The sequence below is a fragment of the Lagenorhynchus albirostris genome, chromosome 8 (genome assembly GCF_949774975.1).
Source record: "Lagenorhynchus albirostris chromosome 8, mLagAlb1.1, whole genome shotgun sequence".
In the NCBI taxonomy this organism is placed as follows: domain Eukaryota; kingdom Metazoa; phylum Chordata; class Mammalia; order Artiodactyla; family Delphinidae; genus Lagenorhynchus; species Lagenorhynchus albirostris.
Window position 1 is genome coordinate 58061815 of NC_083102.1, and position 23438 is coordinate 58085252.

The following is a 23438-nucleotide window of genomic DNA, read 5'->3' on the forward strand; positions in this document are numbered from 1 at the left end:
AAGAGAACTAAACGAAGTAGTTATTTTTAATTTTTTGAGGAATCTCCATACTGTCTTACATAGTGTCTCCAGCAATTTACATTCCCACCAAGAGTGCACAAGAGTTCTCTTTCCTCCCCATCCTTCCCAACACTTGTTATCTCTTATCTTTTTGATGATAGTCATTGTAACAAGTGTGAGGTGATATATCATTGTCATTTTGTAGCTATTAAAGCTGTAAAAGCTGTATTATAGCTATTAAAGATACAAGATCTGAGCAAATAGATATTCTGTATTCTTGGATGAGAAGACTCAGTATAGGAAAGTCTCTCCTATTCTGTCTTCTATACCCATAAATGAATAAATAAATTTAATGCAGTTCAAGTAGAACTGCCATCAGAGTTTCATTGTTAGACGGGATTGCATAATACAATACTAAATTTTATGTGGAAAAATACAGACCTAAGGGAAGTATGGAAAAGAATGTGAAAGGATTTAACTTCCCAACTATCTGAATGTAACGTGAAGCCTCTATAATCAGAACAAATTGTATACATATAGCAGTTGATCAGTGGAACAAAATACAAGGTCCAGGGAAAGATGTTAGTGTGCATGAGAATTTAATAACATGACACATAAGATACTCTAATTTAGAAGTGACAGGGTGCTTTACAAATTGTTCTGGCATAAAGCATCTATCTGAAAGAGTATTAAGTTGGAAAACATCATTTTCATTATATCATATATAAAAATAACTCTACGTGAATTAAATAATAAAATATTAAAAATGACAAAGATATTTGATGAAAATTTATGTCTACATTTATCATCTGGGCTTGTGGGAGGAGGGGCTTAACCAAAATGGAAAATCAGAAATTATAAAAGAAAAGATGGACCAATTTACTCATCCAAAATTTTAAACTCTTAAAGGCAATATTGTCAAACAAAGCCAAGAGATAAGTGATACATTTGAAGGGGGAAATATTCATCATAGATGACATGGAGTTAATAGCTATAATATTCTAAGAGTCTTCGGAAATGATGAGGAAAAAAGAGTCAGGCAAAACTCATTAGAAAAATTGGCCCTTTACTTCAGAGGAAATCTAATGGCCCAAGTTCATATGACTACAAGCTCAAATCTCACTAGCAATGAAGGGAATGCTGAACTAACATGAGATTTTTTTTCCTGGCCTCCAGAGGGTGGTGATAACATCTTCCTAACACAGCCTTATAGTTGTTTCCATCTTGTCCTGGCTGCTTTGCATACTTAGTGCTCTGCCTGTTCCTAGGAGAGTATATACAGAGGAAGACAGGATGGCTGCTGGGTTCTTGATGGTGCAACCACAAGAATCAGGGCCTTGAAGTTGTGGCTTGGACTTCACCCATGCTTGACATCTCAAAGAAGCTGTACAGAGATTAGATTAGTCACCTGGTCTCTGTGGGTTGATTGTACTCTTTCTTTAATTTTCTTTCGGTTATCACCATGTCTTTCACGTGGTCGGCAATGGGATTGAGGATGGCTCAAGCTGATATAATAGTTTTGCCCACAGTTGGGTTTTCAGCTTTGCAAATCTGAGTAATTTTCCAGTTAGAGCATCAAGAGGAGCTATGGAAGGAAAGAAGATAATTTTACTAAAGCCTGAGTCCAGGCAGGGAAAATGGATTTAAAAACTCAGATATAATTTTCATGCAGGTTATTTGCAGGAAGTAACTATTATATTTAATGGCATGATAGTATACAGAATCAACATTTGAGGGGAGCCCTTTCGATATACTGAGTATGGGAACTCAACATTGGCTTGACACGTGATAATTCATAATGAAGAAAAAGTCCTATAAATACAATGAATATGAATAAGAATTCAGGTAACACTTAATACACACCAGAGATTTCATACAGGAGAGAAACCCTATGACATTTTTCAGTGTGGAAAAGTCTACAGAGATCATCTCTTAAACTACACAAGAGCAAACACACTGGAGGAAGAAAAAAAACTTCTTTGAATGTAAACACTGGGAAGGCTTTCGGTCATCATTCATCCCTTTATCAACATGAACAAATTCACACTCTAGAGAAACCCTATGAATATGATGAATATGTGCAATAATTCAGCAATACAGCTAACCTTCATATACATAAGAGAATTCATGTGGGAGAGAAGAAACTTTATACATGTGACCAATGAGGAAGCGCCTTCGCACAGATCTAACCTTCATGTGCGTAAGAAAACTCATTCTGGGGAGAAACTCGAAAACTGTAATGAATGTAGGAAAGTTTTTAGCAGGAGAATGCCTCTTGATAAACATGAATATCTATACTGGGGAAACGATTAGAATGTAATAAATATGGGAAATGGCGTGTGCAAATATTCTAAATGTAAGGAAGGAAGGAAAGTCTCCAGTGATCACTCATTTAGTCAGCAGTTTTCACACTAGATACCTGTGCCTAGAATCAATGAGGACGTGCCTTCAGCTGGGGATCACATCAAACATTTCCTCCAGGGAAAGCACTCTACATAGCTTTCTTTAGCACACAGCTGAGCAAACACATCACTTTTGCCAAATGACATACTTTTAAACATATGTAGAATAAAGATGTAGGATTATGAGTTGTACTTAGAAATACTTAAAGCAGAAGCTGGCAGTAACTAATAATCAATGAGATGAACCTTATTCAAAAAATTACTAGTTGAGGGCTTCCCTGGTGGCGCAGTGGTTGAGAGTCTGCCTGCCGATGCAGGGGACACGGTTCGTGCCCCGGTCCGGGAAGATCCCACATGCCGCGGAGCGGCTGGGCCCGCGAGCCATGGCGGCTTAGCCTGCGCGTCTGGAGCCTGTGCTCCGCAACGGGAGAGGCCACAACAGTGAGAGGCCTGCATACCGCAAAAAAAAAAAAAAAATTACTAGTTGAGAATACTTAACAAATTAAAGGTTATTGCTAAAAAGGCTTTTAAAAGCATCAAGTATTCTATTGAGCACATGAGCCCGTTTTCCTTTAACACTCCACCACTGCTGACTAGCTAATACCATCTATTTTTTATGCAGCTAATACACCATTACTATAAAGACTTTGAGACTATCAGAAAATAACTTTGAATGTTAACCAAAAAATGTGGAATGCGCATAGTGTATCTTTTATTTCATTAATGTTAAAATATGTGTTCACAGAGAGGAGAATTGGAAATATGGATTTGTAAGTGAATTAAAAAACATGTTTGTCAGTATTGTTCAAAGGGCCAGTAAAATGGAAACAAAAGTGAATGCCTGTTAGTAGAGAAATGGTTGGATAAGTTACGACAGCTTCTCACCATGAAATATGCATTATAAGTGATTTAAGGCTATGTAAGTTGATGTCCATGCGGTATCATTGGATTAGAAAAGTAAGCTGCAGAGAGAAGTAGGTATAATATGATCTTGTTTGTGTAAAGAAAATAAGAAGGAAAATTAAGCCATATATAATATGTATATTTAATTATATGCATATAATGTGTATATTGTATCTGATGATACGTTTATATGCTTGTATAGTAGGACAGAGGAAAGTACTGAGAGACACATACCATCTTATTAACATGAATGGGAATATGGACCAAGTAAAAAAGAAAAGAAGACCGCATAAATGGGAAATTCCAGATATATTATGATCACATTTATTTAAATAATATATATATATATGTTTGAGGATGTATGGTCTGTGCTTAAAAATATTATTTAGTCAGGCAGATTGATTGCTCAGTAACCAAATTATTAACCTTTTTGAGGGATCACAATGGAAGAGCCACTGGCAGTAGTAAAATGAGACTAAACTAATGAGCCTTTTGAGGGGTCTAATTTGACATCCTTGCTCCCCAGCATAGAATAAAAATTCTGTCAGAGGAAGCATATCAATATAGTTCACAAAGAACAAAATTAAAAGCAGCAAATAGATCTCAGCAGCTAATTGTGGACGAGTGTAAAACTTAGGTTGTTTCATTTTTTTTTCCGTTTTCATAGATGAGGATGGACTTGGTATAAGTATTATTGGAATGGGTGTTGGAGCAGATGCTGGACTTGAAAAGCTGGGAATATTTGTCAAGACAGTGACAGGAGGTGGTGCTGCTCAGCGAGATGGCAGGTAAGCCAGCTACTGTTGTTAATAACTCAAATCTCCTAGGAAATGTTTCTGGGAATTTCTTTCAATGGTAGCTTTCTTTTGACTTTTTAGAACAGAATTTCAGAGTGTGTCTCAGATGTGGAAAATGTTAAAACACTTGAATTACTTTCTGATTTGCAGGCAGAATACATTCCTTTAATGTATATTAGATAAATAGGTGGATGGATCCGTTATCTGTATCTGTCTACCTTTGTATCTATCCATTCATCTATCTAGCCAGTGGAAGGTGAGCAGAATCATGGGTGTGTATCATTTAAGAATATGTACTGTGGAGATCAGCATATAGTTTTCACTTCAGAGGCATCAAAACAAATAATAGTAGTTCTGGCACTTCTGAAAATGACAGAGGTAGGAGGGAAAATAGGAACTAATTCTGCAGTGATGGTAATTCTGGAGATAAGTGTCTCTCAAAATGTGTTCTGTCTAAAAACACAGGTCCTTGAGTGCCACCTAAATCTGGAATTCAAATCTCTAGGAGAGGGTTAAACATCCACCTTGGGTAATTTGGATGCACACCAGAGCATCAGATGGGCATTGTTTTATGTCTTAGCTTTCATCATCTCAAGCTACAAGTATCTTTAAAGATTTGATTAATCCTGACCCTAGGCTCCTGATGCATCAAGTTGGGGCTGAAACAGAAATAAAAGTAGACTCAAAACTATGAGTGCCAAATTCAAAGAAATGTCATCTTATTTTTTTTAGGAACATTGAATAACTGGCTTTGATTTTTTTCAAGGTTTAAGTATGTATCACTCAACCAGCTTATCCAGAAATAATAAACCATGTTGAAAATCATTTGTGAACCTCCAATGAGACCAATAGTAGTATTATTTGTTTCATAATTTTAAAAACATATTTATATACACAGATGTTTCCCAAGAGGAACTAAATTGATTTATTTAAATAGAAAGCCACACCTTCAGTACCATCTCTTTCTATGTGGTTAGGAACCACATCTTAGCCAGTAGACTTATTTGTATTCCCATAACACTTGAACAGAGAAGGTCTGAAATGAATGTTTTGAGTGAATGTTCAGCTGAGTGAATGTTTATCACACTTAAAACAAAGAAAGTGAGATATTAATATTTTGTGTTTAAAAGTAATTTATTAAGTCTTCCTCCTTTTCAAAGTAGTTAAGGAAATAACCTCTTTGCCCCTTCAATGAATTATATAATGGTAGTAGTAAATATTTCCTATTATTAATTTAGAACCTTTCTTCCAAGTGAGCTAAAATTTGTTTGTAAAATCTGTATCTTTTCTCTTCATGCTTTGTGAAAAACTTAAGTCATTCTAAAGTGATAGGAAATAATTCTTACTGTTAATATTCAAACATATTAAATTATTATAAATCACCTCTCAAGTAAATGAGCCACAAAGCCAAGCCAAACTACAAATTGATTAAAAAGCAAAAAGAAAATTTTGTATTCATCAGTTAGTCAATTCCCATTGTTCTAAACTCAGAACTATTTGTTTTTCTGCCCTCATTTTTTAAATTAGGTTTGTTTTCTATTAACCTATTTACTGATTTGTTCTCTCGTGTAGTTATAATTTTACACTGATATGAGAACTTTGCTTTATCAGTCCCAGTGTGCATTTCCTCAATCCTTCTAAATGAATGTTTACCTAGTACAGTAATCCTGCTGTTGTTATAATAGATGCTTAATAAATGCCTCAGTGAATATATTAAAGAAGACAACTTGATGTAATGAAATGAGCAGAATCTTTGGGATCATGTGACCAGGAGTCTTAATTTCATACCCTCTACTTACCAGCTAAGGGATATTGAACAAATTACTTAATTTTCAGGTTTCTACATTGCAGGATTTTTGTATGCATTAAATAAGCATGTATAAATAAAAAACCTTCCACAGTGCTGTTTGTGTATGAAGCTGTTCTTGACTGAAGTAGGCATAAGCTTGAAATTTATTAAAAATAGTTATTATGGGAAGTCTTATGAAAAACTATAGAAAGATGTATGAAATAGGTACAGAATCATAAGATTTTGGAGGTCAGAGGGACTTTAGAGATCTTTTCCATACTTTTCATTTTATATGAAAATTGAGTGTGTGTGTATTTGAAAATAAGTGGTCACATTATTACACCTATGGCAGTGTTCACATCTTTTATTGGGTTGGCCAAAAAGTTCATTCGGGTTTTCCGTAAGATGTTATGGAAAACCTGAATGAACTTTTGGGCCAACCCAATAAATTATTACACTATTATTACGACCATTATGGGTATGCTCATTTGCACAGTATTTTAATGTTTGCTATTTAAAAGGTATCAGTATTAAAAAACTACAAATGGAACACTTGGTTGCTGCCTCCAGTCAATAATTTTTTAAAGTTTTGTTATGTATACTTACTGATATAGAAAGATATTGTATTAAGGATTTACAAAACAGTGTGATTAGTATAATGCCATTCTTGTGTGGATATGTTTTCTATTCTTTCCATCACTCCCCCCACCTCGCCCCCATCTCTCTCTGTCTCTCTCTTTTTTCTCTTTCTCTCTCTCAGAAAACCTGGATTTAATATACACCAAAGTGTTGAATGGCTCTAGTCTGTGTTTCTTTTTAAATTTCATCTAATATGGAGTATTTAATTTTGTATAGAGAATATGTAATATTTTATATATTTTAACCTGCAACTAAAATTAATAAAGTTATCACCATGTGGCCTTGGGAAAGTTACTCTTCAGACCTTAGTTGTGGACAGAATTAAAGTTCTGGGTTAGATGTTCCTTTTAGCTTTAAAAAATTGAGTCTGTATTATAGCTTTCTGGCTTGCTTCTAGCTTCTTAATAACTCTACTTAAGAAAATGATTTCAATTTAATCTCAGATTTGGGCAAACTTCCTTCGAGGTATGTCAAATAAACAGGTATATAGAGAAATTCTTTTCTCCCTCCTCTGCCCGTCCCACCCACAATACAAGAAGCCATTTTTGTTGTGTTGCTTTTACCCCTTCCAAATGTCTCATAAACTCATCACATTTTGAGTACTTCTAAAAATTTGCCATGGATATTTATCTCCAGTCATCTAGTATAGTTAAAAAGTTTTGAGTCTTCCTTATTATTTGATATGATGTCTTAACATTCTAAATGTCTCTTCACATCTGTCTGTATCTTTTCATATGACACCTGAAACGTAGGGGGTGCTCAATAAATATTTGTTGAATGAGTGAATACCTGTGCTTTAATCTCTTTCAAGACATTTAGTACTGGGACCTAACATTTTTCTGTTCTTTTCTTCTCCTCCTTTTTTTTGGGCTACTTTGCCTCTTATAGTTTATCTTGTAATTTAGCTGAGTGGCGTGATAGCCATTTACACTTTCTGTGTTAGTTCTAAATTTTTATTAAAATAATACTAAATATATTAACCATTAGTTTTTGCTGCCATAATTTTATGAATGTACACAGGACACTTTAACACACTAATTATTTCTCCAGTCCTCTTTAATGAATCTATAAAGCAAAATGAATTTTATAATAACACAACTGAAAACGCTGATAGTAGAATAAATCATGTGGATGGTAACTGACAAAAGATATTAATAATGCTGGGCTAAAGAGGCAAATTGAAAATGCATTTAAAATCTGTTTTGTTTCTGGCTCCTTGTGTTTGTTTCTCAAGCTTTTGCTTGAGAACACTGTCATTTTAGAACACTGTCCTGTTTATTTTTCAGTTTTTTTGAAAAGATAATCAAATTTGAACTTAAGGTGCAATGTAGTTTATCCTCATTCACGTGTTGGTTTAAATGATTTTAATCATTTTGGACAATCTTTCAGGTAACACTAACATATAAAACAGATGAAGAATCCTATTCTTCTGCTTACCCTGCAGCAAACTCTCCCTCCTTGCAGGACTTGTCTGTCCCCATGAGGTATCCTCAAGCCTGGGGCAGCCCTGAATAGGAACTTCTGTTTTCACGTGTCCATATATCCTAATTCCTTAGTCAATGGTTTCCTCTCTGCACACACACTCTTTTGTCACTCTTCTAATTAAGCATCTTCACCCCTTAGAGAGTTTTGGGATATTACTGCTCTGATATGTATTTTCATATGCATTTAAAACTTTGCTATCTAGCATTTTGAGGAAAACTCTGTGTTGTCCAGTGTTCATTAATGTTGCTCCAGCTCGTTTCCTTTTCATTCATCCTTGGTTGCTTTGTTGATATAAGCCCTGTAAGGTAGGATTTTTGTTTTTGTTTCCCCATCCCAGATACATCATGTCAATAAATAACTGCCCAGTAACATTAAACAAACTCCAGAGTACTCCAACTTAGATATTTTTACTAGCCTTACCCCCACTGATTCTGGTTTTTAGATTCAGAATTGAGGGATTTCAGAAATATCAGACTGAGGTCGAAAAGCAGTCGTATTGCACACTTGTGTTTATGAGCACATGGAAACATTGAAGAAATGGCCAGGACTAGATGCCTTTTACAAACTAGCCAGCTGCCTTCCTGTAAATTCCATTCCAGTAGACTGTGTTTCCAGGGGAAAACAGGCTATTTCCTCTGCTATTCTGGAAAAAGTTTGGAAAGTCTGTTCTCTGTATTCTTTCTACTCTGGGGTGGTCTAATGCAGAGATCCGTCCATTTAATTTTTTTTTTTTTTTTTTTTTTTGTGCGGTACGCGGACCTCTCACTGCCGTGGCCTCTCCCGTTGCGGAGCACAGGCTCCGGACGCGCAGGCTCACCGGCCATGGCTCACGGGCCCAGCCGCTCCATGACATGTGGGATCTTCCCAGACCGGGGCACGAACCCGTGTCCCCTGCATCGGCAGGCGGACTCTCAACCACTGCGCCACCAGGGAAGCCCCGTCCATTTAATTTTTACAACCAGGACTCATCCTTTGTCTTTTCTGTGCTTCTGATTATGAACCAAGATTTGAGAGGTATTATCAACTACTACTAGTGAGATTGCATCTAAAAGTTACCTTCTCTCAGGGTAAGAGATTGAAGCAAAGTAGGTATCAGATGCCAGAAAACTTTTCCCTACCGTAATAACCACTTATGTAGTAAGTACCCTGCTGGTTCATGACCTTGTGGTTTGTAGGGTCAGTCCATGGTAGCAGTAACCCTGAACAGGTGCCCTTTTTTGTAACCGATATTATTTACTCCTATCACCCCTGTCCAATCGTTTCTATGTCTCCTCCTTCTTCTGCTCATTTTTACAGTTTCTTGAGTTTGTCTCCACATTAATCACCACACAACTTACCTCTAAAAAGTAAATTGAAATGCCCGTCAAATAAAATAGCAAACTCTGTAGAACTTCCCTCCCTCCCTCCCTCCCTCTCTCCCTCTTTTCTAATTTAAAGGTGGCTTTTATTTCCTTGTTTTAATTTTGTATCAGATTTTCAAATCCATTCTTTAATGAATGTATCACTTTGAAATGAGAAAAAAAGTTTTAAAAATTAATACCCTTTTAATGAAAATAATAATCAAATAATATTGAGCTCTTTTTCATCCCCTTAATGCTTGCTGTATTAAGGCAGGCAGGAAGAATTATGTAGGATCAGAAACCTGCAATTTAATTGTGGGATGCTCCTTTCTTACACTGGACTGTGAATGCAGAGAGCAAATTCAGTCAAATGTCTGTTGCCACTCTTCCTGTTGCATGGAATGCTTTAAAGCTCGACTATCTTCTTGTCTTCTCAGTGACCAGTACCAGTGTTCTTCTTTTTTTTTTTTTGGCTGTGTTGGTTCTTTGTTGCTGCGTGCAGGCTTTCTCTAGTTGAGGTGATGAGGAGAGCGGGGGCTACTCGTCATTGTGGTGTGTGGGCTTCTCATTGCGGTGGCTTCTCTTGTTGCAGAGCATGGGCTCTAGGCGTGCAGGCTCAGTAGTTGTGGCTTGCGGCTCTAGAGCGCAGGCTCATAAGTTGTGGAGCATGGGCTTAGTTGCTCCACGGCGTGTGGGATCTTCCAGGACCAGGACTCGAAGCTGTGTCCCCTGCATTGGCAGGCAGATTCTTAGCCACTGCGCCACCAGGGAAGCCCAGTACCAGTGTTCTTCATTCCTTTGTGGAATCCGTATTTCTAGCTAGCATCACTTTTCTTCTCCCTGAGGGACATCCTTTATATCACCAGGTCTGCTGGTGGCGAATTCTTTCAGCTTTGTTTATCTGAACAAGTCTTTGTTTCACCTTTGAGTTTTTAAAATATATTTTCTCTTTGTATAGGATTCTAGGTTGACAGGTTTTTTTTTTTCCATTTAGAACTTTTCCCAGATTTTTTTTTCTAATTTTAGGCTCATGGATGTGCATGAACATAAGGACATTGACACAGATGAATTAAGAAAATTAGGAAGTGCTATAATATAAATATCAATATTGTTTATTTTCTGCTTAAGTTAATGATAAGCATTGTAAAATTTCTATTGAAAAACAGAAGCCCAAAACCATTTGTATGAGTTCTCCCATCCGTTACATTTTTGAGAAAATGTCTTTTTGGCTTTGGGTTAGAGATTATAGATCTTTGAGTCCAGAACCTTTAGTGTAGTTATTTTATGGTTATTCACATATGCATCTTTAATAAAGAACAAGGGACTATAATGCCTCAGTCTAGAGGAAAACTTTTTAGACTATTTCCACAGTCACTGTAAAGTGCCATCATCAGTTGTCAAATAAGCATGTGCTAATTTTAGAGAACATTTTAGAGTTATAAATGTAATACATGTTCATGGTTGAAATTTTGGAAAGTGTAGAAGAACGTAAAGAAGAAAATAAAAATCTCATGTAATCCCACCATGTAGAGTTGACCACTCTTAAAATCCTGCTGGTGAATTTTCTTCCAGAGTTTTTTCTGTGCATATGCCTTTGTTTACTTACTTAACAAAGATTAAAATCAGTGAATATATAGCTTTATGGGGTTTTGTACATTTTATTCATCAAGATAATATTTGTTGAGTGCTTACTGTATGTCAGGCAATATGCTGTGTTCTTTATATTTTGTATCTTATTTAATCCCTCTAATAGCCCTGATTAAATACATAAAATTATTGTTATTTCTGTTTTAGATATAAGGAACAATGGCTCCTCTTATATAGTCACGGGAAATAAGTGGCAGAGCCTGGCAGTGAACTTAGGATATCTTATTCCAGAGCCCATGCTTAAATAATATGTTATACTATGTAACATTACTAAATACTTTTGTAACAATAGAATATATCTAAGGATATATTATGCTGTAGTATTATATATATGAACCATTTATTGTTCATATTGTTATACTAGTATGTTGTTTCAAGGTATTGATCAGGTTAGCATTTTTATATAAAAATCATTGTGAATATCTCTGATTATTTCTTTGAAAGTACTTCCTTGGAGCGGAATTACTGTGTCAAAGTGCATTATATTTTAAATGCTTTAGAAACACATTGCTAAACTGCCCTTCAGAAAGGTTGTTCAATTTGTATTCCCCAGGAGTGTGTCGAAGAGTAATCTACTGCACGCTTAAGATTAAGATTGAATATTGTGTTATAAAATCTTGAATAATTTGATAATTTCTTGTTTTTGCATCTTTTAAGATGTTTACTGGATGCTTGTATTTCTTTCTTTTTTTATAAATTATTTTCAGTGTGCTTTTTTCCTGTTTCCTTTTTCACAACTGTGTTATCATTTGTTCTTTTAATGCTAATCTTTACAAATAAGTGGTCCATACCAACTGGCTTTACTTCTTAACTGTAAGGAACTTTCTCGTCTACTCCCCCACTCTGATAACAAAAATGATCAAGTCCAATAAACAGATTTAAAGTGCAACTTTAAACTTAACACAGTAAAATTCTGTAGTTAGTTTTGAGCCTTAATGTTCTGTCAAATTTATTGCTTCAAAAATTATTTACCTACTTTTTGAGATATTTAAGTAACCTTTTCTTAGTCCTAATCTTAAACTTCTCAGTGTCATTATAGTCATTTATTTCTAATGAGATCCATGTCCCTTTCCTTGATTTTTTTGTTTCTTTGTTTTTGTTGGTGTATGTGTGTGTGTGTGTGTGTGTGTGTGTGTGTGTATGTATGTTTGTGAGAGAGAAAGAGAGGCTTCCCAGGTTCTCCTTCTATATAGATACTCCAGTTTTTCACCCTGCATTGTAAGAATGCTTCTCTTCCAAGCTGAGCTTCTTGACCTCATTTTTGTATTCAGCCAATGAACTGATTTTTTTAAAATGACTACATAAATTACTCCCGAATTTGTATCCCAGTCTCATTGCATGTAGACCTATTCATTTATTTCACATATATGTTATTTTTATCTCAAATTCATCATAAAAGAAATTTAATTCCTCTTTTCCTTATTCTTTTTTCTTTCCCTTGATATGAACAACCTGTGTTTTCTGTGTTGATTCTGTTTTTCATCACTTTAGATGTAAACTTTCTAGTCATCTTTTATTCTTTCATTTATTTTACCCATTAATATTTTATTGTATTGTATATTGTTTTTCTTTGGAATGTCCCTGAGATTCTTCTTTTGTGTTCATTCTCTGGGCCACATCTCTGGGCCAGGCCTTTCTCTTATTTCTTGTGTCTGTGGGCTTCTTTCAGCTGATCGTTCCCATTTTATCCTTATCCTTGTCCCAAGATTATTCTTCTGCAACTGTCACTTTGTTTGCGCAGCCCTTTTGAATAGCAGCATATAGTTGCTCTACATTTTTTACCAGTCATAACGCAGAATCTTGTTGACATTGGATACCAGTGTTATTTCTTAAGTACATACTCTCTACTTTACTCAGGAAAAGTACATTATTGTCTCTGTTAGTTTCCTTCCCCAACCTCCTTGCACATCTGAGTCAAAATAATAAGTACTAAATCTACAGTATATTAAGGCTGTATGATATGTCAGTTACTGCACTAATCCTTTTACATATGATTTTTGCTGATCTTTACAACCAGCTTACGTGGTAGTTATAGTAGACCTTCTCTATCTAAACTAAGGATTAATTGTTTCAGGAATTCATAGTTGAAGAAACTTAAGGTTTTATAGAAAACAGGATTAAGAAAACTGTGGTGTGAGGTAAATGAGTGAAAGCATATAAATAAACTTTTGCTGGAATAAAAGAATCAAAATGCATTGTAAAGAAAGAGACTATCAATTACACATTTTAAAATTTTGCTGTAATAGGTATAGTATCATTAATTTACATTTAATATTTTGCATGCTACATACATTTAAATAGGATATCCCTTTCTAACCCCCATCCAGTATCAGGAAAATGGTTGTAAGTTTGTTCTACCTTATTGGTAATGGTGTGTATTTTAAGTGGCATTTTTTTCCCCAATCCATCATCGTTTCTTCAAATACTCATTGCTTTTCTGGTTTTGTAAATTTGGAGTTGTTAACTACCAAGGTCTGGGACTCTATATCTCAAGCCATCCATCTCCCTTATTCATTCTTAACTTTCACTATGCTTGCAAGATAGCAGACTAGGTCTGGGTTTACTTTACCTCAGATTTCTTTCTCTCTTTCCGAGGCTCCTTTGCAGAAACTTTCACTCCTAGTCTGCCATCTACTTTCTCCTTCTTTTCTTTTTCTATCTTTCAGTAATTCCTTTCTGTGTTTCTCTACATCACACAAATTTAACAATATTAACAACATAGAGATGAGCAGTCGGGACTTCTTTTAGATTATCAGTAACTGAAAGCTTTGGGATTGAAATTTAGATCTGAGTGTTCCAAGGTTCAGGTTTTTTTCTTACTGCCACATTTCCTTTCATCCTCTTCACCCTACCCAGAATCATATTTTTCTCAACATTTTATTACCTTCTACTTCAGGGCTAAGCTTAGTATCCAGTTCCTCAATGAAACCATTTAACTGCCATAAGTTGAGCCCAGCTGAACTCTTGGCCTCTGTACCCTTAAATGTAATAGACTGTAGCACATGCATTTGTGTTTGTTTTTCATCATATTATGTGTATGGTGTATCCCTGGATTCATTGTTAAATCTATCTATCTATCTAACTATCTACATATATAACTGAATCACTTGACTATACACCTGGAACTAACACAGTATTGTAAATCAACCAGAGTTCAATTTAAAAATCCAAAAAAATTTAAAAAGGAGTATCAAACTATCTGGTAGCATCAACATTACGTGGGGGTATAAAATATAAGATCTAGAAGAGGTTCAAGAATTTAAAAATTCATTAGGCTTGGATAAGCAGATAATTCCTCAAAGAGAAGAGCTGGGCCTTTAGGAGAAGGCTTTTGAGAGGGTAGAGAAGGGATTTTTGGCAGATATTTTGTAAAAGGTACAAAAACACAAATGTGAACAGTCTTTTCAGGGTATGGCTTATCTTAGAGCTTTTAGTTATGTGAGGATGTTGTTGGATAAAAAATGAAAAATGTTGAGATGATATTAGGGATTGATGATAATGTGATATTTGGTTAGATAAATAAATGGAGACTTAACAGTGTTTATAGAATAGAAGGCTTAACATTGTTAAGAAGTCAGATGTCCCCATATTTATCTGTAGGTTCAAAGAAATACAATAAAAATCTCAGGAGACTTCTTTTTCTTCTTTTTTTTGGTAGAAATTGACTATCTGGTTCCAAAATGCATATGGAAATGCAAAGGACCTAGAATAACAATTCTGAAAAAGAATAAAGTTAGAGGACTAACCTTACCTTTCTCAAGACTTACTACTAACTTCTGTAACCAAGGCCATGTGATACTGGTATGAAAATAGAAACAGAGATCAGTGAAGTAGAATAGAAAGTAAGGAAAGGATTGAGACAGATATAGTCAGGTGACTTTCAATAAAAGTGCCATGATAGGGCTTCCCTGGTGGCGCAGTGGTTGGGAGTCCACCTGCTGATGCGGGGGACGTGGGTTCGTGCCCCGGTCCAGGAGGATCCTGCGTGCCGTGGAGCGGATGGGCCCGTGGGCCATGGCCGCTGGGCCTGTGTGTCCGGAGCCTGTGCTCCGCGGCAGGAGAGGCCACGGCAGTGAGAGGCCCACGTACTGCAAAAAAAAAAAAAGTGCCATGATAATTCAGTGGTAAAATGTACAATCAATAAGTAGTCCTACAAGAATTAGATATCCAATATTCTGTAATAACCTAAATGGGAAAAGAATTTGGAAAAGAATAGATACAGATTCAGTATATAACCGAATCACTTCACTGTACACCTGAAACTAACACAACATTGTTAATCAACTATACTCCAATATAAAGTAAAAATTAAAAAAGAATTAGATATCCATATGGAAAAACAAAAAATCTGAACCACAAACCTTAACTCACCCCGTATACAAATTAACTCAAAATTAATCATAGGTCTAGACATAAGAGTTCAAACCATGAAATCTCTAAGAGAATACATAGGTGAAAATCTTTGTGTCCTACCATTAAGTAAAGATTTTTGAGACAGGACTCAAAGCATGGACCATCAAAGAAAAAACTGATAAACTGAACGTTATTAAAGTCAAAACTTTTGTTCTTTGAGAGGCACAGCTATGAAATGATAAAGGGAAGCTATATAGACAAGAAGAAAATATTTGTTAAACATTCATGTGAGGACTTGTGTCAAGAATATGAAGAACACTTATAACTGAATAACGAAAAGAACCACAACTCAATTTTAAAAATACAGATGAAAGATTTGAACGGTTATTTTGAAGAGAAAAATATATGAATGGTCAATAGCATATGAAAAAATGGTCAACATCATTCGTCATTAGAGACAGATTAAAACTGCAGTGAGATACCACATCTACTAGAATGGCTAAAGATAAGAATGCTGACAATATAAAATGTTAGCAAGGATGTGGAGAAATGGAACACTCCTACATAGCTTGTGGGAACATAAAATTTTATAGCCACTTAGGAAAACAGTTTGGCAGTTCTTTTAAAGTTTAACGTATACTTAACCTTTCAAGCCAGCAATTCTACTTGTTGGTATTTTCCGAGAAATGAAAATGTATGTCTACATAAAGACTTATATGTGAATGGCAACTTTATTCATAATAGACAAAATTGAAAAACAAATGTCTATCCTGTGCTTTACTCCATACCTTCTGAATGAGAATTTTGGAGGAGGTGCAACTTGAGGAATCTTTAATTTTCAAAATTGCTCCATTCTTCCATTGCAGTTAGGCAGTTTGGGAACTAGTGCCCTAGACTATCCTATCCAGCATGGTATGGCCACTGCTAGCTCATACTGTACTTTTGTGCAAATTTGAAAAATATATCTCTCCCCTCCTCCCTCCTAGGCACTAATCTACTTTCTGTCTGTAGAGATTTGCTTCTTCTGGACATTTAATGTAAATGTAATCATATAACGTGATCTTTTGTGATGACTTTTTTCACTAGTATACTATTTTCAAGGTTCATTCATGTTGTAGCACCTATCAAATTTCATTTCATCTTATTGCCAAATAATATTCCATTGAATGCATATGCCACATTTTGTTTATTCTGGCAGTTGATGGATATTTAGATTGTTTTTACTTTTTGGCTATCTTGAATAATGTTGCTTTGAACATTCACGTACAAATTTTGTGTGGCCATGATTTCATTTCTCTTGAGTATGTAGTTAGGAGTGGAATTTTGAGTCATATGGTAATGCTATGTTTAACCTTTTGGAGAACTGCTGGATGGTTTTCCAAAGCAACTGCATCATGTTATATTGCTACCAGTAATTTATGTGGGTTACAGTTTCTCCACATCTCATGAAAACTTGTAATCTTTTTTTTTAAATTGAAGTATAGTTGATTTACAATATTATAGTAGTTTCAGGTGTACAACATAGTGAATCAATATTTTTATAGGTTATGCTCCATTTAAAGTTACAATCTGTCCTTTTAAAAAAATTTTATTTTATACTGGAGTATAGTTGATTAACAATTTTGTGTTCAGTTTCAGGTACTACCTTTCTTTTGATCATAACCATCTTAGTAGGTGTGAAGAGGGGTCTTATTTTAGTTTTTATATTCCCCTGATGGCTAATGATGTTGAGCACCTTATTCGTATGCTTATTTGCCTTTTGTGAAACTTCTTTGGAGAAATACCTATTCAGATCCTTTGCTCACTTTTTGAAATTGAGGTATAATTGACATATAACATTACATTAGTTTCAGGTGTACAACATAATGATTTGATATTTGTATACACTGTGAAATGATCACCACAATAAGTCTAGTTAACATTCCATCACCAGATGTAGTTACAAAATTTATTTTCTTTTTTTTTCTTGTGATGAGGACTTTTAAGATCTACTCCCTTGGCAGCTTTCAAATAGGCACTACAATATTATTAACTATAGTCACAATTCTGTACATTACATCCCCATGACATATTTATTTTATAGCTGGAGGTTGTATCATTTAACCCCCATCACCCAGTCTGCCCATCCCCTATCCCCTACTCTCTGGCAACCACCAATCTGTTCTCTGTATCTGTGAGCTGGTGGATTTTCTTGTTTTGTTTGTTTTGTTTTTTAGATTCCACATGTAAGTGGGATCATATGGTATTGAATATTTTTCTTTGACTTATTTTTAAGTTGGGTTGTTTGTCTTTTTATTATTGGTTTGTAACTGTTCTTTATAATATTCTAGATACCAGCCCCATATAAGATATATGATATTTAAAATTTTTCTTCCAATCTATGAGTTACTGCAAATTAAAACCATGATAAATACCATTAGATACCTATTAGAATGGCCAAAATCTAAAATGCTATCAACATGAACGCTGATGAGAATGTGAAGTAAAAGGAGCTCTCATTCGTAATTTTGTGCTGTTATTTCAAACTGTACAAATGGCAAATGGCTTCTTAACTGTCTCATGATTTCAGTGTCTCTCTTCACAGTCCTTCTCTTCCTTTACCCCTAATGGAGGAACATATTAGCAGTTCTCAAATATATGAAGGGCTATCATGGAGAAAGGAATTGACTCGTTCTATGTAACTCTGGTAGTAGAAGAACTACACTCTTTTCTTCTAAATTATATTTTGAATAAATCCTTCAAAACTCAGTAAGTTTTGGGCTTCCCTGGTGGCGCAGTGGTTGAGAGTCCGCCTGCCGATGCAGGGGACACGGGTTCGTGCCCCAGTCCGGGAAGATCCCACATGCCGCGGAGCGGCTGGGCCCGTGAGCCATGGCCACTGAGCCTGCGCGTCCGGAGCCTGTGCTCCACAACGGGAGAGGCCACAACAGTGAGAGGCCCGCGTACCGCAAAAAAAAAAAAAGTTTTGTCAAAATGCAGCACATTTTATAGCATCTTTCTGGCCCCACATGGTATAAACCAAGGTAAATAAAAATCGCTTCTTTAAACCTTCCTCAACTTTCTCCACACACTCAAGTTTTGATCTTCATTATGTTCTTTCATATTCTAAAACAGGCTGATACTTTTGGACTAAATTGCTATTCATTCTCTTGAAAAACAGAAATTCATTCCATTACCTTACCTACTCATTTTTTTTTCTATCGCATTGCTGTTAGCATAGTCTTAATTACTCATTTTAAATTTAACTCATAGTCTACCTAACCACCTTTTAGAAGCAACCTTCACTCATAGATAGGAAGTTGATAATAATCACCTATCATACACAAGCAATTTAGCAGACTAACAAATACAATTTTCTACAGCCACATGTACTATTTTTACATATTCTTAAAGTGCAAGAATAAACACATTCATTAACATGATGCAAAGTTATAGTAACTTTGTAACATTTTAACATAAGGAGAGTTGTATATATTAAAAGCTTTATGACCAAGGTTTTGGAAATAACTAAGAATCTTGGAAATCATGTTTTAAGCTGACACTCTATAAAACATAATTACCATTGATATAAAAGTTTGTTAGTATTATGATTCAGTTTAGTTGAGCACAATTTTATATTTTTTATGCTTTTTAAACTTTATGTAGGGGTACTTAATTTATCTGATCAGTATTTGTATCAGAATTTTAGGAAGTTCAGATTAACTGGTCTCTTCAGAAAAATACAAACCCACACCTTTACAAAATCATGGAGAAAACATAGATAGGTATTTTAAACCAAAATTATTTAGTTAGTCTTATTTGTCCAAAGACTCACTTTTATTACATGAACTTGGTCTCTTATACGAAAATACTTCTGAGCTTCTAGCAGAATCTCCAAGAAGGATTTTTTTTCTTAAACGTCTAGCACATTTAAACTCTCATTAGATACTAAAATTTAAGATTTATGAAAGTGCTTATTATTCTCTATGAACCAATTAGATTATCGCTCCTTTAATTTAAGAGGCTTTATAATTTAGTTTATTAATACCCTTCTAAGTTAGGAACATACTTCATACGCACACAGTGAGATCATGGGTTCTCTCAATTACAGCAGCACAGAGAATTTGTAGCCTCAGTTCTGCAACTTCAGAAACAGGTTAAGTAATCCAAGAAACAAAAAACTCACTAGTCAAGATTCAATTGCTTTCTAGTGTTCATGAATTTTTTTTAATGAAATAGTTTGAGATCACAAATAGACAAATTAAAGGATAGCAACTCAAATTCTTTATCTTCTCTTACATGGGAGATAACAGATCCCCATAATCCCATTAGAAGTCTCAAATGGTCAGATTATGAAATTACACTCCCAGTCATTTCTTCTACCAGTGGGGAATTATTTATTGTTGTTGTTGTTGTTGATGTTGCTGTTATCTAGTACAAACTAGGTCCAGAACCAACATGGCCAAGAACCAAGAAAAAAGTCAAAAGTATTGAATTAGAAAAAAACATGATAGCAAAGATAAAGTTCTGTTGCTGCTTTAGACTAACTCTGGGGACCAAGCAAAAGTCCATGAAGGCATTTCTGTGGTAACACAATTGAATTAGTTTTGTGAATCCACTCTGGCCTCTTATGGAAACTCCAAAGCTATTACAGGCTAATATTCAGAGTTTAACAGATGACTTTCATAAATATAAAACGTACAGGTATCAGACTTTATTCAACTAATTAATGAGAGAACCAGTGAGATGGTAAGTGTGGTTCAAAGAACATTTTAGGAGTAGGTGTTTACATGCAAGTTAATAAAGTAATGTTAGAATAACATTGCTAAGATAGATACAAAGCCAGTTAATATTCTACAGGGAAATAAACCATGACCTATGGGATTATCTTTAATAACAGAAGAAAAGTATCTGATTTTATTTAGGACAAAAGTCTACAAATTAACGTTCTACTTTAGTATGTCTAAGACTTTTAATCAATTTTAAAAACAGTGGATCAATTAAAATACACTCCCCCAAATTATCCTTGGTTGGGCCTGTTTAATAATGTATGTACATGACATTGAAACAACATATTGCCTCTCCTTTGGTTTTTATTTCCAAGCTTTAAATAACTTTTCTTAATACATAGCAACAGCATGTGATATATACAACATCTGCTCAAGATAATTATAGTAGCAGTTAATTTTTATTGATGGGAAGAATCAATATGATAAAGATTCAGTTTTTCCCAAACTTATCTTAGAAATCAGTATAATTTTATTAAAACTCCAAAAAATGTTTTTAGAGAATTTGGCAAGTAAATCCAAAACAAACTATGAAAAGAAAAAGCCCAAGAAGAGCTCAGAAAATTTTGAAGACAATGAACTAGGTAAAGGGAATTACCCTATGAAATGTCAAAACTAATTATGAAACAATGTAAGTGTGCAAAAATAGACAGTCAAGTAGAAACCACATTGATGCACATTTGAAACCTGACAGGGGCAGCACTACAACTCAGTGGGTAAAAAGTGGACTATTAAATGTTGTTAACCCAATTGTTTATATACTTGGAAAAAATAAGAAGATTGTTAACACATATCATAATAAAAAATTATTTACAGGTGGATAACTAAAAATGCAGAAAAACAAAATTTAAGACCTTTAAAAGAAAATATAGAATGTTTTTATAACCTTGAGGCAGAAAGGGATTCCTTAAACAAAACACAAAAACTACCTAATATAAAGCCAAAATTAAAAATATGATTATATTTTTAAAAACTGTTCTTCTTAAAACCACCATTTCCCTCAAAAATGTGAAAAGATGAGCTACAGATTGGGCCAAAGATATTTGCAACATATTTAATTAAGAAAGTGTTAGTATACAAGATAAAGACATCTTATATAAATCTATGAGAAAAAACACTCAACAAAGATTGGTAAAAGGTTCTAACGGTTCTCAGAAGGGGACATTATGACTCATAAACTTACGAAAAAACATTGAACCGCACTATAATCGGGGAAATGCAATTAAAATCACATGATACCTTTTTACAATTATAAGTTTGGTGGTATTTAAAGGGTCTGAATATACCAAGTATTGGTGAGGGTGTGGAGAGACTCAGAACCTCTCTACAGTGCTGTTGGGAATTTGCACTGGTATAAGCATTTTGAACTGAAATGTGTCCGTTTGCCAAAGTTGAAAATGCCTGTGTTCTTTGACTCAGAAATTCTGTTTCTAGCTATATATCCTGGAGAAACTCATACATGTACGTAAGGAGACATATGAAATTAGTTATTACATCAGTATTCATAATAGCTGAAATTCAAAACAATACAGTGCCCATCTGCAAAATAATGGATGAATATATTTTAGAATATTCATGAAAGATAATACTATATGCTTGTTAAAATGAACTAGCTAGGTTATCACTTATCAACTTCTGAATTAAGTTGGCTTCCTATTTAGACCTACCAGAACAGAGAATAAAAATACTGCCAATCCAAAAAATTAATTAATTAATTTAATTAAATTAAGTAAAATAAAATGAACTAGCTAGAATCGTATTTATAACCATGGATAAATCTCATATGTAATGTTGAGTGAAGAAAACTAAATTGTAGAAAGAGAGGTATATTTCATAATGTTTGAAAACTGCAGATGTACACATATTGTGCCTCTTCATGTGTATGTATTATTTATATTTCAAAGCATCAGTAGAAAGGCTGAGCATCAAAATTAATGATAGTTACTTCTGTAGAAGCAGAGAAGGGAATAGAATTGACGACAAATAATAAAGGGGCTTTGGCTTTTTTGTAATATTGTTTTTAGAAAAAAGTCTGACTCAAATATTGCAGTGCTGGGATTTGATAAAGTTGGGTGTTGGGTACATGAGTGTTTATTATCTAATTCCCTCTGCATTTCTCCATGATTGAAATACTTCATTTTGAGGAATAAAAAATGGCACATATAAAACATGTATATAACTTTAAAGGCATTATATGATAAACTACAATAATACTATATATAGCTCCTAGACATAAATAAATATACATACACACGCACGTACACTCATGTATGTGCGTGTGTGTGTATATGTACATTTATATACGTGTGTATATCTACCTACCTATATAGATACACTTATGAGCATTACACATACACTTAACAAGCATTACATACTTCAAGTATGCAACTTGAATTGGAAGGATTCCCTGCAATTCCTGGTGATATTTTTCCTTGGGGAGGAGAGGTGGGATGAGGGTTAGGTATGAGGCCCAAAGGGTATTTCAGTTGGCTCTGTTATGTTTTATGTGATTTATTATGGGCTAAAATATGGTTTAAATATGTCATCCATTAGCAGTTATCAATTCTTTGTGATAGGAGTATGGATGTTGGATAAACGGAATCTCTCCACTTATTGCTTATTTCTGTTTTTCAAAATAATTTTTAAAAAACATTAAGCTTTTGACTAAGATCTGGAACTTGGAGACAAATTTTGAATCAATAAGAGTATCTTGAAAATCAATTTTGTCAACTCATTTATTGGGAATGGTAATATATTATCAGAAAAACTAATTGTGGGTAATTTTTTCCCTCTTCCCAAAGAATACAAGTCAATGACCAGATTGTGGAAGTGGATGGAATCAGCTTGGTGGGTGTCACACAGAATTTTGCTGCAACAGTTCTCAGAAACACCAAGGGCAATGTCAGGTATGTGGCTTGAGATGTACAATTTGGTTACTTGATATTTTGTTGAATTTTAGTTTTCTCTCTAACTGTACCTATAATTACAGGAAGAATTTTATCTAAATACGAAAAACTTGCCTTTAGTTTAAAATTTTTCCTTCTTTATTGTAATTAGTTCATAAATGTAATTTAAAACTAAAAATTATAGTATTCTAGAAAGACACAAAGATATGAAGTGTACAGTGTGAATCAATATGGTTAATTACCAAGCTATGTTAGTTTGTCTTATTGCTAACATAGCAGTAATTTCTAGGAAGATAGAATTTCTCAATAAATATGAATTTAGACTCCAAATCCTTTCAATAAAACCAGTTATACAGTAAATTGAAATTGAAATGATGATACATATATCCAATGATACATGTTACTAGACAA

The 23438-nt window shown here is 34.4% G+C and overlaps 1 protein-coding gene across 4 annotated transcripts in view; it reads left to right on the forward strand.

The window, feature by feature from the left end:
* The window catches only part of PPP1R9A (protein phosphatase 1 regulatory subunit 9A), a 326308-nt gene that overhangs the window by 174738 nt on the left and 128132 nt on the right, over positions 1 to 23438 (forward strand). For all 4 annotated transcript variants that reach the window (XM_060157051.1, XM_060157050.1, XM_060157052.1 and 1 more), the window contains exons 3-4: positions 3973 to 4093; positions 22923 to 23027. In XM_060157051.1, the coding sequence (XP_060013034.1) occupies positions 3973 to 4093; positions 22923 to 23027 (226 nt within the window). The remainder of the gene's footprint in view (positions 1 to 3972; positions 4094 to 22922; positions 23028 to 23438) is intronic.